This window comes from Protopterus annectens, chromosome 9.part0 (genome assembly GCF_019279795.1).
Source record: "Protopterus annectens isolate FY-2018-M chromosome 9.part0, PAN1.0, whole genome shotgun sequence".
Taxonomy (NCBI): domain Eukaryota; kingdom Metazoa; phylum Chordata; order Ceratodontiformes; family Protopteridae; genus Protopterus; species Protopterus annectens.
Window position 1 is genome coordinate 821,375,814 of NC_056743.1, and position 16,129 is coordinate 821,391,942.

The window sequence follows — 16,129 nt, forward strand, 5'->3', positions numbered from 1 at the left end:
GCCAAGTAAACACCTGGCCTAGCTTAAAGTCCTTAGTGTCTCTATTAATCTTATTCTTCTTTTGCTCCAATAACTTCTTTTCATACAAAAGTACACTGTCCAAGAGTCTTTCTACTGCCAGCTCGGCCTTTGGCCCTGTATACCTTCGCGCCAATAACTGTTGATGTTCTATCACACGTTTCCTTACGAGTTCCTCCTCCGGACTAAAAAAGTCATTCAGTAGATGCATGTAATTAAAACTCAACTCCAAATTCAATTGCTGCTGACAAACCACCGGGCTTGAATGATAAGGTGCACCTAAAGCCGGTTCTTAGGAACAGAAGGCTTAAAGTGTTGAAACCCTGATATTTTATAGTTCTATGTGTTTTTGTTTCATGTGGTTTTACATTTCATGCACTTTACACCATTTACGATGGCATAATTTGCAATTGCATTTTTATGAGTTTGTTTCCTGGGAGGTAGTGATTGTTAGCAATCCCTTTTGGGAAGACATACGTGATGTATGTAATCAAGGCCTTTGTGTTTGTTTTATGAATTTTAGTGTTCTATGTTTTTTAATGTTGAGTTTTTTATATATACCTAATGTTTATCTATTTGAGTTGTATATTCTACTGCTAAATGTTTATATTCTATTTTTGTCTTGAGTTTGATATCTGATGATGTCACCATTGATGCAAACCAATCGTTAGACTTGTAGCAGTATTTAAATATCTGTGTTTTTGGGTTACGTAAAGCTTGAAGAAGCCAGTATGGTGAAAGCGCTCGCTGTTCAATAAACTCATTTATTTATTACATTTGTGCATTATGTTCATTTACTATTTTTATACGTATAATATATTTGTGTACTGCCTTTGACGGAGTTTGACTAAGTCATGGTTTGCCCTGTGAATGATTTACACGCTTGGCGTATTTCTTGTTTTATTTACTTTACTGTTCACAGGAGCATTTACTCTCTGGTTGTGCTTTTTTGCTTTTACGTTTTTTAATTAATGTGAATGGGATAAATTTTGCTTAGCTGATGGTGGGGTTGAGTGATGATAAATGTTTGGTGACATGGGTAGGACAGTGATATGTATTTGAGGACATGAGGAAAATAATAAATAAAATAGCTACATTTTAGCTCAGGTACATAATTTTTTATGACATAATTTATAGTGAATATCATTCTATGTTTATATAAAATAGGAGTAGACATTTATTTAAGTATCAGCTTATATATTTAGTCAAAGTGCAGGTAGTTATTTCAGCAAGCTTACTGAACTGTGGGGTTACAGAAGTGTCTTCTTACCCTTAAGAGTGCTCACTCTCTGAGTATATTTAGTGATGTTGGAGTGTGGGCGGTGCAAGGGGACTGCCTGGCTACAAAAACACTTTTTTGTAGAAACCCATTAAAGCTGTTGATGTGCATTGTCAAATTAACACATGTGATGAGATGCACAGTGATGTTTAACAGGGCAATGCCATACACATCATATGTGTTTTATACCAGTGTAAGTGTGAGCAGCTAAGGTTCTGTTGTGTTGCAGCAACATAAGCACAACAACATGAGTGACATGATGGAAACCTGAGCTAATCTGTGTGCCCATAATGTGTGTGTCTGTTAGTAAAGGGGGCTAAAAGATTTAAAGCTATCCCTAGCAGTACCACTGCCCATTTTATGACAGTGCACCTCTGCAACTGCAGCATACTACAGCTGCTGCAAACAGCCATTGTTTGTAGTGTAGCTACTTCTGTTAGGTTAGTGTTCTTATTTATTTATAATTTATGCTGTTTGACTTACTTACAATATCTACTGCAGAAAAACTTGTTGCTTGGTGGACAGTGACATATCACTTCTGCGACCATATTACGTATTTGTATTTTAATCCGGAGATGGCCAGTCTCCTAGATTTTTCAGTTAAACTGATCCAAAACAATATAGGCCATATCTCTGAATATCTTAACTATAATAATGATTAAGTAATAGAAGCCTGATTTTTTGTAAATATTCCTGCGATAAGGTTGTAGAACTATGTTCATGTATATTAGAACCATAGTAACTGCAGCATGTCCAGGTAATAATAATATTAATATGGCTATTTGTATTCACTGTTCTCAATTCTTCACATTTTTGCACCAACAGCTATACCAGAATTTGCCTCTGCCTTCAAAGGTACTAAAATCATAGATTGTTTCTTTCATGTTGTTAAGCATTTGTGAACCTCTTTCATAATTTAGAGGGCTCCAACACCCACTTGCTTAGATTTTTTCTGCTCCATTGGTATGACATAGAGGTATTTACTCTTGGTCTCTTAATTATAGTTCCTTTCCTCATAGCTTTTGACATTATAAAATGTATAGCCCTTATGAAAATAAACCATTGCCCATCTGTCAGGGAGACTAGATGTTATTGGTTATACCACATGAAACACTTGAATCAGTTCTATGAAAATATTATTTCTCACTAATGCAGTTACCTTATACATACTGATCTCATCTGCTATGTATTGGGGTCAATACCATATTAGAATATCAACATAGTTATTTTATTTTGATTTTTATTTCTTCTTTTTCATTGACTAAGTACTGTGCCACCACTGTTGAGAAAAATGTTGTGATTTTATTTCAAAAATAGGAAAAAGGCAAGCTTGGTATGCACCTTTTGACATCAGACAGGTGAACTTCAAACACTGTTATGATTGGGTCTTGTGCAAGATATTAATAGAGGACAATTCAGGCTGGCAAAGAAACGTGACAGATGGTAAAACAAAAGCTGTTAGATGCTTTATTCTGCTGCAATTGTAAACAAAGTATGGCAGAAGGAAGTATCTAACAGCTTTTACAGCTATTTTTAATTCAGTGGGACACTTCACTTCTGCATGTTGTTTGTCAGTGCTAAAGGTTTTACCAGCTTTAAAAAGGCTTTGAAAGTCAATAAAACACTGGGCTCCTACACTTTTTCCCTGCAACTGCGTCTCTGATCATAACCCTTATTATGTGTTCTCAACATGGATGCCAACCATACCTCTCAACGTTTTAGAGTAAGAAATCTGGACAAAGCCATAAATAAAAGTGGGATAGTATTCCAAAAATAGGGACAATTTTTAAATATTGCTCTTACAAATTTAAAAAAGTTGATAGAACAACAGGTTTTGCATTAGTATAACTATAACTATAACTATAAATTTCTGAGGGGTATGAAGTCTGAAACTCAAATGTCTGTCATTATTTTCTAATTTCGGTCTTTAATGATTTGCCAAAAATTTGCCAGAAAACCACAATTGTATGAAAAATAGACCAAAAATGTAAGGCAAAAATCAGTACAGTTGATAGGTATGATCATATCTCTCAACCATACCAAATCACCCAGATATTACCGGGTTTTGATGTCCAAATAATGTGGTACCATGATTCCCGAATGGCACCCCTTAATTTCCGAATTCCCCTGGCTTTTTTATTTAATTTTTTTCCGTCTTTTTTTTTTGCAATGACATCACACAAAAGCATGTGCGGTGATGTTAGCTTCATGAGCATCCTGCCAACCTGTCGGAATTCAGCTGAGGGCTGCTCTGGGCTGAGTGAGTGAGAGACGACTTTGCTACTTACATTAGCACTGCACGTGCTAGTCTCATCATCACTCACTCATCTCAGATGCTGCAACAGCCTGCCTGGGATTGGGTTGGGAATAAAAGAGAGAGGAGCAGAACAGAATCTGATGCACCACAACAACCGATCCAAAGAACCAACCACTTTGCAGCAGAGCAGATGGTAGCAGAGTAAAAGCAGAGCAAACCAATGTGTTTTTTTTTTTTATTTAAAAGAAGTGAAGTCACATAACAGGCAGGTCTGCAGGTTTTATTCAGTACACATGGCACTTCTTTCTTCTCCCAGCTCCTCTAGGCTCCTCTAGGTAAGGCAAAAAAAAAAGATTTTTTTCTGTCTATTGAGAGTTTATTTAAATGGAGACACTGCACTGAGAGTTTATTTAAGTGGAGACGCAGCATTTACTTAATTCCCGCGTATGCGCTGCATTGATTTTCTTACCAGACAGAAACTTTAGTGGAGACTTGGTATTTACTTTCTTGGGACCACCAGTCTGTTTCTGCTTAATAGAGCTGCATCGATCAAAGTGTGTGTGAGAATAGAAATGGTGCATTGATTACTGCAGCTGCTAGCTAGTTCCCTTTGCATTGAAGTGTGTAAGTGGAGACGCTACATTTACTTAATTCCTGCTAGTTCCCTTTGCATGTGTGGCATGAGAGTTTACTTAAGCGGAGAGGAGACACAGCATTTACATCTTAATTCCTGCATTGAGAGTTACTTAATTCCTGTGTATGTGCTGCATTGATTTTCTTACCAGAGAGAAACTTAAGTGGAGACTTGGCATTTACTTTCTTGGGACCAGTCTCTTTCTGCTTAACACAGTGCTGCAGTGATCAAAATATGTGATTACTGCTAGCTAGTTCCCTTACTTTGTGTTTAGATTTCTGGAGATGCATTGAAGACTAGCATGTGAGAAATGGTGTTGATCTTGTTCTTCTTCTTTCAGCATTTCCCAGTTAGAGGTCGCCACAGCAGAACTCTGGTCTGCTAATGATTGGCAGTAGATTTTTTATGGGTGCCGAGGTGCCAGCTCGACGCCCAACCTTCAACGAAGGCACGCCCATTCTACACATGTCTTTCAAATGCCACTCGACTCCACACAGTAGGCGCTCCCACCGAGAATCGAACGGGAGAACCTCTTGCTGTGAGGCAACAATGCTACCGCTGCACCACCGCGGCTTATGTGTGAGAAATGGTGTACTGTACTGATTGATTTCTGGAGATGCAATGATTTATGTACAGATTATATATTACATAAGTATGTTTTAGGCAGAAAGAAGTGACTAATAACAGATGTGAGATTTTTAAACTATAGAGTATTACATGTGGGTTTTAGAAAGAATGAGCATTACATGTTTATTTGTAATAGAATAGTTAAAATTCTGTAAAATGAATTCAGAAAGGATGTAAAAAGCAGACTTTTTTATATGTTTTTATAATAATGACAATACTCAGATTTTTTAAAAACTTTTGGATAAGTTCATTTGTGATTTTAAGAGAAATATAAGGAAGGCATGCTGAAGGTGAAAGGTCAAGCAGAGTGTGGAGTAAAGAATTTGAACATTCAGTAGAAAAACTGCATAATGTAATAGAAGAATAAAAATGAAGGAGAAATCAAATAATAAGGTAAACAAGTTAAAGTAAATGAGTATAAACAGTGAAAGCGGGTGATGAAGCAAATGTATTGCACTAAAGAGAAGAGTAATAAGGTCTGTCTTTTCCATTGGAAGTCACAAAAAGGTGGCAGATCATAATGCATCAGGTGTGGAATGAAGAATGTAGTGACATGAAATGGATGGAGTTAGTAATAAGTGTAGTTCAGAAATATATTAGTAAAAATGGAGAAACCTGAAAAAAATGAGAAAGAAGAGGAGGAGGAATTGAAGATGTGTACAGACTGTAAGTAGAAAAAAGAACAGTGTTAGTTAAAAGTATTACTAAAACATTTTAAGGAAAGCACCTTTGAACTAAATTGTAAGTTTTTTATAGTAGCTTTGAGATTTGGCAAATAAAAGTATTTTGGATGGTGTTTAAAAGAATGACAGAATTGGAGACAATTTTCAAGGGTATTTTATTAAGGGCTCTGTTGCAAGTGTGTGTGTGTACGTGTACGTGTGTGTGTGTTTTATTAAGGGTTCTCCTCTGTGTGTGTGTGTGTGTGTGTGTGTGTGTGTGTGTGTGTGTGTGTGTGTGTGTGTGTGTGTGTGTGTGTGTGTGTGTGTGTGTGTGTGTGTGTGTGTGTGTGTGTGTGTGTGTGTGTGTGTATTTTATTAAGAATTCTCGTGTGTGTGTGTGTGTGTGTGTGTGTGTATTTTACTAAGAATTCTCGTGTGTGTGTGTGTGTGTGTGTGTGTGTGTGATTGTGTGTGTGTGTGTGTGTGTGTGTGTGTGTGTGTGTGTGTGTGTGTGTGTGTGTGTGTGTGTGTGTGTGTGTGTGTGTGTGTGTGTGTGTGTGTTTGTGTGTATATTTTATTACGGGCTCTGCTGCATGTGTGTATATTTTATTAAGGGCGTGTGTGTGTGTGTGTGTGTGTGTGTGTGTGTGTGTGTGTGTGTGTGTGTGTGTGTGTGTGTGTGTGTGTATAAAATGCCCCAGTTAGGTATAACTGGTACTGGTAGTTTTGGTCTGTTCCTCTTAAACCTTTGGTTTTCTGATAACCATTTAATTTCAGTCTTCCTAGATTTCAGGAAGCTCATGGTAACACAAAACATTTTATTCTAGCAACTTTTTAAGATTATACAAGCAATGTTTAAAATGTGTCCTTGGTTTTGGGCCTTTGTTCCCTCCCCCAATAAAGTTTAGCTTTTTCCAGATTTCATATGCTGCATAGTTCTTCAGGGGGGATAGACGTTTAGTGCTGGTTATGCCAAATCGGCTTGTGTTGTTAGTAGCACAACAGGTAGTATACTTGTTTTTGATGCAGAAGGCTGTAGATTCTACTCACACAGTATGTAGATGGATTGCTGATACTGTACTGTGTAATACTTTTAAAGGGGGTGGATGTTGCAGTCTTGTGAATGTCCTGTTTTGTGGAGATACCTAGTAACTATGAACCTGTTATCAGTTGGTCATCCTTTCCCTATTGCAATATTACTAGCTTATCAATTTTTATGCAACATAGGCAATTTATTCTTCAAGGGCAACAGGTACTTTATTTGTAGATGAAACAATGAGATATAAAGTTGTTTGCTGGCAGCAACCTCTTCATTAGTTACATATCTCTTTAATATGGAATTATTTAGATTACTTTTGCATTTTTTTAATGTGGGTTTCAAGGCTGTTTCAATGAATGTGAGTTTCAAAGGCAGAGAAATTTTAGTGCTAAGTCTATTTTCATTGTGAGACCCTATTGCTTTGTTTAGCAGATGTCTGTTAGTGTTTGTGCTATAAAATGTAAAGTAAACATTTCAAATGAAATCCAAGTAATCATTGTAGAAGTAAAGCAGTATGCACATTACAGTGTTTATGGTAAATGGGGTGAAATAGCCAAGTAATGGGACATTGGAATGGCTGCGGGTGGGGGAGCTGTGTATGGGGGCCCCATTCAACCATGATTTTGTGAGGGGGTAAGGGCGGCAAACTCCAAGACAGCCCCGGGCGGCACAGACTCTGGCTACACCACTGATCAATAGGCCATGGAGAATGACTTTTGGAGGTCCTAGCAAACTTTAATATTGTTTTTCGAAGAGTAGAATATTGCGTAGCATTAAATTCCCTACTTTTACCACAAAACCCACATACTGCAAGTCACCAAAAATAAAATCCTAAGGTTTATCATTTTCTCCATTCCCAGTGAACATTATTGCTACACATATAAAAAAAAATGGTTACCATTTAATACGGGGTCTGGAGCCATGTTTTGGTTGTCCTTCAGTTTGTGTTTGAAAGTTGGTATCCCACAATTCCAATGGAGTGGGTAGGGTTACATAATTGTGTATGAAAATTTTATGTTACAGATTTGTACCTATTGTTCATGGGCCTTTGTCCAGATTTTTGATGTTTCCAGGTTGAGAGGTATGGGTATAATGCCAGCATTCACCTTTTGAATTTTGCTCTTAGGTGAATTTTTTGGCATGCGTGTCTCAAACACATTATAAGCTGGTTGTGATCGGAAGCCCAATTACAATCTTGTATGTATTGCACAGTATTCCATTTTAATTATTTTCCTAGATATCAATGAAAAATACACAATACAGATTGGTACCTTGCAGTGAGTAGTGTTTTTAACAGGAATATGTCCTTTATTCTGTCATTCTACCATTTTCTCTTTGGTGTAATTTCTCCATTATAACTGATAATAATTTATAATCAGCAGACTGGGTAAATTGATATTTACTACAGAGTCCATTTTCATACCTCCTCTGTTTTGAAATTAAGCATATTTTATTAAGTTCCATAAAAAGTCTCCATTGATGGGTGATTTTGAGTATCTCAAAATCTCATTTGCATAGTTTTGGATAAAAGGGTTGTTGTGTTCCAAAGGCATTACTGCTGAGATACTATTCACCTCAAGTATAAGTTAACTTATGCTGCCCACTCAGATTGTGTCATGTGCTGGATATTATCGGGTAGCCATTTTTTTAAGTGATAATGTTTATTTCCTAATTCACACAAACGTTATGTGTTCACAAATATTTGTATGTTTGCCACATTTGTTCACATTCAGTAAGTTTGTGCAATATATTTTTGTTTTCTGCAGACTAAAGATGTCACAAAAGCAATGAAGAATAAGAAATTTGATGATGCTATTAAGTTAAGAGGAAGGTAAGTAGTGATAGTGTGGTGCACTATTTAAACCACTGCTTATGTGAGTCAAGGGACTACAAACTCAGACAGCATTATATCAAATTTCTGCATGGATTTGTTAAGTTATTTATGTGGGAATTTTCACTTTAAGTACACCCTTGCTATGTCCGTTAACTTATACATATCCTAGAGTTTTCTTTCAATATTACATTTAGAGGAGAAAGTTTCAGTTGTGCAAAATTCCTCTCAGAAGTGTTGCATAACCAAATGATTTTTGGTCAAAGGAAATCACGCTGCTGAAACTGTTTAAACAATCACCCCACTCAAGCAAGAGGCGAGGGCTTACTGTCTTAGTCACTGTTCAGGTTGAGCTTTGTGGATACAAAGGCTATTGAAGCTTTTCATGAGGTCTGCTTTATTCCCTTTAAAAGATTGCTTATTGCAGACTTGGAAGTAGAAAAAAGGGAATGAGAACATTTGATTATGTATTAAGAGTAAGAGACATTTTTTATGAACTAGTAACAATACAGGTAGATAAGAGCTAGCAGAATGCTAGAGTACAACTGATATATCATTATATATAATTTGGAATACTAACTTTAGTTCTGGATGCTATGTTTAAAGAATAACAGTGTCAGAAAAGTTTAAAGACTGCATGGGGTCTAAATCACAGAGCTTCTGGGAGCACAGAATATCAGCCTTACAGAAAATGGGACGGGGCAAAAAGTCTAGCGAGGTTTTGTGTGTGTGTGTGTGTGTGTGTGTGTGTGTGTGTGTGTGTGTGTGTGTGTGGGGGGGTGGTGACAGTGTGACAGAAATTGTTAAAAAAGTTACAAGTAAGATAGACAGCAACATGTTTTAGAAAAGGACAAAAAGGGGAGAGGCCATGCTAATATTATCATAAGGAAATAACTAAATTTTTACAAAGAACAATGAGTGCTTTAACTTGGATGCAGGGGAAAGTGATACAGTGGGGACTCTGGGGAAACCGGGGCAACAAGATGTGCATAGCATAGCTGCTGTAAATGAAGACAGATTAGTACATTTGGATTCATATTTAGGAATTCTGAAGGAAGCTGAGACATAAGCAGACTAGAAGGAAAAGCAGCCTTTATCTGTCAGTGTTCTCTATTTCTATTAACAAAAAGAAAGCATGACTTTTTTCATTGTCTCTTTGCAGGAGTTTTCTGAGTAACTGGGAAACATACAAAATGCTGGCACATATTCATCCTCCTGCTATCAAGGTAACATTGTAGTTTTTCCAGTTTTTTCTTTATTTAAGGGAACACAGTATTTTGGCTTTTTCCCATTGTGTTTATTTGATCAAACTCTTTGTTTTGGTTGCAATTTTTGAAAAGTGAACAGCGGTGTTAATTTTATATTAACATTTTCGGTCATTCAGCAGCTTTGTAAACATACTTTTTTAGAAGAAAGGCTACCGTCATATTATAGGAAATGCTGCATTTTAGTATACGTACCTCTGTTATTCTTACTTTTGTGGAAATTTATAAGGAAACACTGTTTGAATTTATTACTCTGAATTATTTATGTTGTTTCCCACAATAATATATTGTTTGACAAATTGTAAGTAAGTATTCTGAATCTGTGGTTTACATTTCAAGTCAAGTATTATGTTAAAATTTGTTTGACAATGAGTTAAGCTGAACTTAATTTCAAGGATGACCTTGGAGTACTAGGTGGTAAAGTGATTAATTCAGAGTTGCACATTATGCAGCTGGAAATAATGGAGGTCATGCCCAAATCTTTAGGTTATGACTTTTTTCCAGTTACTTATAACCTTTAAAATGAGGATAATCTGAGAATGGACGTTCCATTAGGTTTGATTGTGCAATATTGCCTCATTATATCTAACTTGCAGGACCCCCCCCCCCCAGTGGGTTCTACAAATGGTAAACAGAAATATCTTTCCACATTAGCATATTGCACCTAGGATGTGCCCTAATAACTCAACATTGTTATCTTAGGTTTCTTTAGTAGGTTTGCTACCAACTATCAAGGACCTAAGTGTGGAGGGGATGATTTGAGTGGCTGACTGCAAACTTTATCTCTTAGGAGGGTAGGTAGAAAATGCTGCATTGCCTGGCAGCAGCTGTCTAGTGGAAAATAAACAGATGTCTGCAATGAGGCATGCATGCATGCTGGAATACACCAGCTCTTCTTGTATTAGCTTCATCGCACACTCTGCACTGCGGGTAGGGAGACTGATGAGTGCAGCACTTTAAGTGTGCCCGAACAACCTGAGCAGCATGTCTGTGCCAAGTACAGGGATGCTGTTTATGATACAGCCTATACAAATATGCATATGATGCTTGCAGGTTGTACATGCACCATCTGTATATTATATGCCTATCTGAATATGATAATATGCATCTTGTATATGCAGTGGTTACTTTTGTCTCTAACTGGCCATTTTGGGTATTTTCAGATCTTTATCATCTATTATTGCTCCCTGTACATCAAATTATTCCAGTTCTCTAATTTCAAGGGCAGAATGGTCCTGGTAGATTAGTGTTCCCACACATTCTGATACCTCTTTTTGCTAGTGTCACCTTTTCACCCCAGTAATATAAGAGATCTCCTAAGCCAGAAGCTATGCACTGTGTTTTTATGACATGGAAATATTATATATATATCATAGCTGGTTAGAGTTCCTGCCTAATATAATACACATATTCTTTTGACAGCAGTCTCACCCACATGAGTACAAACACACACACACACACACACACACACACACACACACACACACACACACACACACACACACACACACACACACACACACACACACACAAACTAATTTTAAATAAAAATAAACAAATAAACATAATTACATACAGTAAAAGAGAAGTTTCAAAAATTGATGTAGTCCATGCTTTTGTAAAGGAATATTTTTGCAAAGTTCCTCTCAGGAATACCCCAAAAACCAAACATGTTCAGGCAAGATTGTTCAAGCACCTAAATACAGTTTGCATATGTCTGAAGAACCTCTGTGGTTAAAGTAGTGGTTTGCATGTTCTTAAAGGCTCAGGACCATTAAAGTTCAGTTTATAATTCTTGTATCTTATGAGTACAGGAGACCAAATTATTGTGCACTCATGCATCTGTTTGGTGGGCAAAACATTTATTTATATGTTCCTAGTGTTAATAAACTATTATTTAGCTACTGTACCCTTCACACGGGTGCTTAAAACCTATTGCAGTAAACCTGTAATTAGCCCAATGACTTTCTTTGTGGGAGAGGTAGCAAGAATATAGGTTCTTAATCAGGATGCTGCTGGAACCATGTGGCTTGGGAACCTTTATGCCTTGGAACTTTACAAAGGCCGGGTTTAGACTTCCTAGTGACAGTATGCATCTGTTTTGTTACAGCCCAAGAGAAAAAGGCTCCAAGACAGAGACCTATTAGTAGTCATTCTGTTTACACAGTCTACTCCTGGGATGAATGTGGCCATTATAATGAATGAATTGCAGGGTCATCAGTATGGTTTTATTTCAAATAGCTATCTTGTACATTGTAATATGAGAGAAATATACACTGCATTGGTAAATGTGCCCGGCCTCCCAGAATGATAGCCCAGTACTTGGATTATTGACTTGCTGTCTTGTATCTTTAGACTAGGATTTATAGAAATACCTCCTGTCTCTGGAGCTGAATATACTGCAGGCATAGGCAAGTGAAGAGGTACTAAGATAGTGTGATCATGCAGTAGGTTGAAAATAATGTGAGTAAACATTTATTTGTATGTTACATGTTTCAGGCTTTAGAGGCACTGTACATGAGACAACCCAAAACTGTTTTTTTTTTTTGGGGGGGACATTACATTTAATAAACATATTTTATAAATATTAGATATAATCGATGTACATAAAGGCAGTATACAGCAAAAAATGCATGGCAGAGTGTAGCAAGGGCATTTTTGGTTTAATTGTCAAGACAGGCAGGAGACAGTAAAAAGGGAGAGACAGGCAGATCCAAATATGGATAGTACTAACAAAGTATTACTCAGCATGGTAGGGAGAATGTTTTGAATAAGGAAGAGAGTGGTAAGAACTTTCAAAATTAGTTTTTTTATAAGAAAATGAACTTGATTTAAAAGTAAAATTTTGAGAGACAAATACAGAGACAACAAACACATTTGATATATTGAGAGATGATCAATCAGAAGTGGTCGAAGGAGGAAAGATAGATGGAAAACCAAGAAAAAGTATTCCATTGTTGAAAGAATGAAAATAAGAAAAATAAATTTTAAAACTCTTTCACCCAAGGTTAAGAAAAAGGTTAAGGAAACTTTTCATGTATTGTCTCTTATATTCATATCTCTGGAACCATACAGGTTATGAATGAAGTATAAATGGCAAACTTTTCAGCACAAACTATTTTTATTGTGGTAGTATTCTTTAGATTCTAGGTCTTAAACCAAAATCAGAGTAAACACAGTAACTATTACATTTGTAACATTTTTTGAACAACTTACAATATCTAAGTGACCACTCAAGTGACACACATAGTTTCGGCAGTATTTTGTCTTGCTTATTAGAATTATACCACTGTATGTGTTTACACACAAAAAGGAAAAAAATAATTTTAAGAAATAAAAACATTGTATAACATTAAATATGAAGATAATAGTGACAGGATATTTTAACAGGGTGTTAGAAGGATGAAAGAAGTAGCAAACTGGGGAAAGCTAATGCTATGGAATAAATGTCAATGAACTTATAAAAGGATTGATATGCAACTGAAAATGATTATTTTTTTTATTGTCAGAAGGTATGAAAGAAATTCCTGAGAATGAATGAATTATAAAAGAGGATAAAGAAGTAAAAGGATTAGGATGATTTTTTGGGACAAGAGAAGAAATTAGAAATACAGCAGGTAAAAAGGATTATTAAATGATGGTAATTGTTATAATCTGTGGATATAATAGTGGATAGTTTTTTTAAGTAAAAATATACATAAAAACTTTTTTGCAGTTTGAATTAGAATTAAAAAAGGCAAAAGACAGAGTATGTTAGATTACAGAAGTCTATACATTATGATTTGGAATGTAACAGGAGTTATTTTGAAAAGGAGAAAAAAGTATATAAAAGAAACCAAGAAAAAATATAAAAGCTTTTGTTTAAATAAAAGTATTATTTATGAGAAAGGAAATAAGATGTATCCCACATTTATCAAAAATAGTGAATGAAAATCTTATAAAGGAGTATCTGGATAATATGTGTGAATTTAGAAAGATTGCTGTTAAACAACTATGTTTTGATAAATAACTCCAGAGCACAAAAACAATTGAGCACAATGATTTAGGCAACAGAAAGTAGAAAGGGTTGCTGATAAACTTAGGAGCCTACAACAAGAAAAATAACCAGAGATCTTGTAATCGTATTAGAAATATTTTGGAAATTTTATGAGAATTTGTGGAAGTCAAGAAAATGTAGAAATGGAAATATTTAGGGAATATTTAGCTGTGCCAAGTTTAGAGGCTGATAAGGCCCAACAATTAGCAGTTAACATAGGAGGATATGAGATAAAAATGGTGACATATAATCAAAAGTTTCCAGGAATAGATGGCATTCCTATGGAAGTTAAGAAGCTAGGAGGAAAAAAGTGATAAAGATCTGGAAGGTTTTGTTTAACAGTATTTTAAAAGGAGGGGCAGCAGCAACATCCTGGAAGAAAGCTGTGGTGGCTGTAATACCTAAATATGGTAAAAACCAATCAGACCCAGCTTCATATAGGCCCTTTCAATTTTAAAGCATGCTTATAAACTGTTTATGTCTATAATAACTGAAAGAACAAGAAAGGTGTTGCCAAAATGGACAAATATGGATTAATGTGGTTTTGCAGAGGGGAGGCAAACCTTACACAACTTTAATAGAACAATGATGTTCCAGATGGAAACAGAATGTAAGAAAATACTGCTGTTGTTGATGGGTTTTGATGTAGAAAAGGCATTCAGTAGAGTAAGCTGGGATTTTATGAGTAGGGCAATGGAAGCATTTGCATTCCGATATGATAATAATGTTAATTAAGAGGATATATGAGGGATTGGAGGCCAAAATTAAAGTAGGAGGGTTCTTCTCTGATAGGTTGTGTCTGAACAGAGAAACCAGGCAGGGGTGTCCTTTTTTCCCATTATTTGTGTTATATTTAGAGCCACTGGCAAAGAAAATAAGGGACTCAGAAATTCAATGATATAATTGGTATGATAATCAAGAATAAATGGCTTTATTTGCAGACAATATTATTTTGTACCTGATAAAATGAAAAACAGACATCTCAGTGTTGTTGAACATTCTGAGATAATTTCAGGTCTTTTTGGTATATAAAATTAATGAAGATAAAATAAAAGCTATAGCTGTAAATTATGTAACCAGATATGAATTGGTACAGCAATACCCATATTTATGAGGACACAAAATTAAGTATTTAGGAGTATAGATTAAAAAGAATTATGTTATGGAAACTACTGATATGTGTCAAGAGACTAAACAGAAGATAATACATAAACCGCAAAACTGGAAGGTTTTGTTTATTGATAGCAATAGCAAGATACAAGCATTGGAAATGTTTTTAGTCCCTTTATATACAGGTAGGCATATTTTTATCAACTAGAGGAGAAGTTGTGGACAGTAATTAATAAAGTGTTGAAGGATTTTATCTGGGAAGGGAAGAGGACAAGGGTAAAATGGGATCAGATGATCCATGCAATAGAACAATGCGGTTAAGGATTACTGGTTTGAAGGGATATTTTAGAGTTACACAGATAAGGCTTATGTGCATAACACAAGTAGAAAGCTATAATTCAAAGTGTAAATGAAACAGGAGGCAAACTGAATAAATAAAGAGAGAGTAGGATTTTGGATGCAGATTCTTAAGGATAATAGTAAATGCTATACAGAACATAAGAATATTGGGGTCCAAATGGAGAGATGATAAGTCAACAAGCAAAGGGGAGTAGCATTGCTGAAATTGAAGTCATCCTCAACTCTTGGTGAGTACCTTCACGAGGTGGACCCTGTTTTTCACAAAATCTCACCAACTGATACTGATATATAGATTGTATTTATATAGCATATATCATGGACAGAAGTAGGTCAAAAATTTAAAAAGATAGCTGGGTGCACAAGACCCAGGATAAAAAAGTGCCCAATCCTGGTAGGCGCACTGGTGCCAGGAATGGAAAAAAATTACAGTGTAGAATCCTCAAAATATGGAAATATTCCTACAATGGGACAAGGCCAGGCCCAAGGGGAGGATGGCCTCCCTGGTGTGGAAGGAAGTAGCAGTCCACAAAAATCACAAAAACTGATAGGCCAAAGAAGAGCCATAAAGACGATGGAGTGGACTATTGAGGATAAGAAAGAAATTATGTATTGTTACTATTTTGCAAAAAGCCCAGAATTTCCAGACACAAAGTATACAAAAAGATTAAGACAGAAATTAGAGGAAAGAAAAATACTTCCACAAGACAAACTGTCAGAAGCCTCAAATAAAAAAATGTGTTCATGTGGAAGAAAAATACCCAGACAGTTCCAATAGTAGTAGGAGGAATGGGTCTTATAAAAAAGAATCTACAATCATATTTAGATACGTTACCAATACATGTATCCCCATACGAATTGCAAAAGGAGTAATTACTGGCATATTGCGGGTGCTGCGAAGAGCACTTCTGGCTGACGTCAAAGACTAAAACAATGAACTTTAATCGTACTTTAACTTAGGAATGGGGTCCATTCCCTTCATGGTGTTAGAAACCCAAAAGACTTGGAGAAATT

At 35.9% G+C, this 16,129-nt stretch overlaps 1 protein-coding gene across 2 annotated transcripts in view; it reads left to right on the forward strand.

The window, feature by feature from the left end:
- The window catches only part of PFKM (phosphofructokinase, muscle), a 345,974-nt gene that overhangs the window by 186,293 nt on the left and 143,552 nt on the right, over positions 1–16,129 (forward strand). For both annotated transcript variants that reach the window (XM_044083480.1, XM_044083481.1), the window contains exons 12-13: positions 8,283–8,347; positions 9,510–9,573. In XM_044083480.1, coding sequence (XP_043939415.1) covers positions 8,283–8,347; positions 9,510–9,573 — 129 coding nt within the window. The remainder of the gene's footprint in view (positions 1–8,282; positions 8,348–9,509; positions 9,574–16,129) is intronic.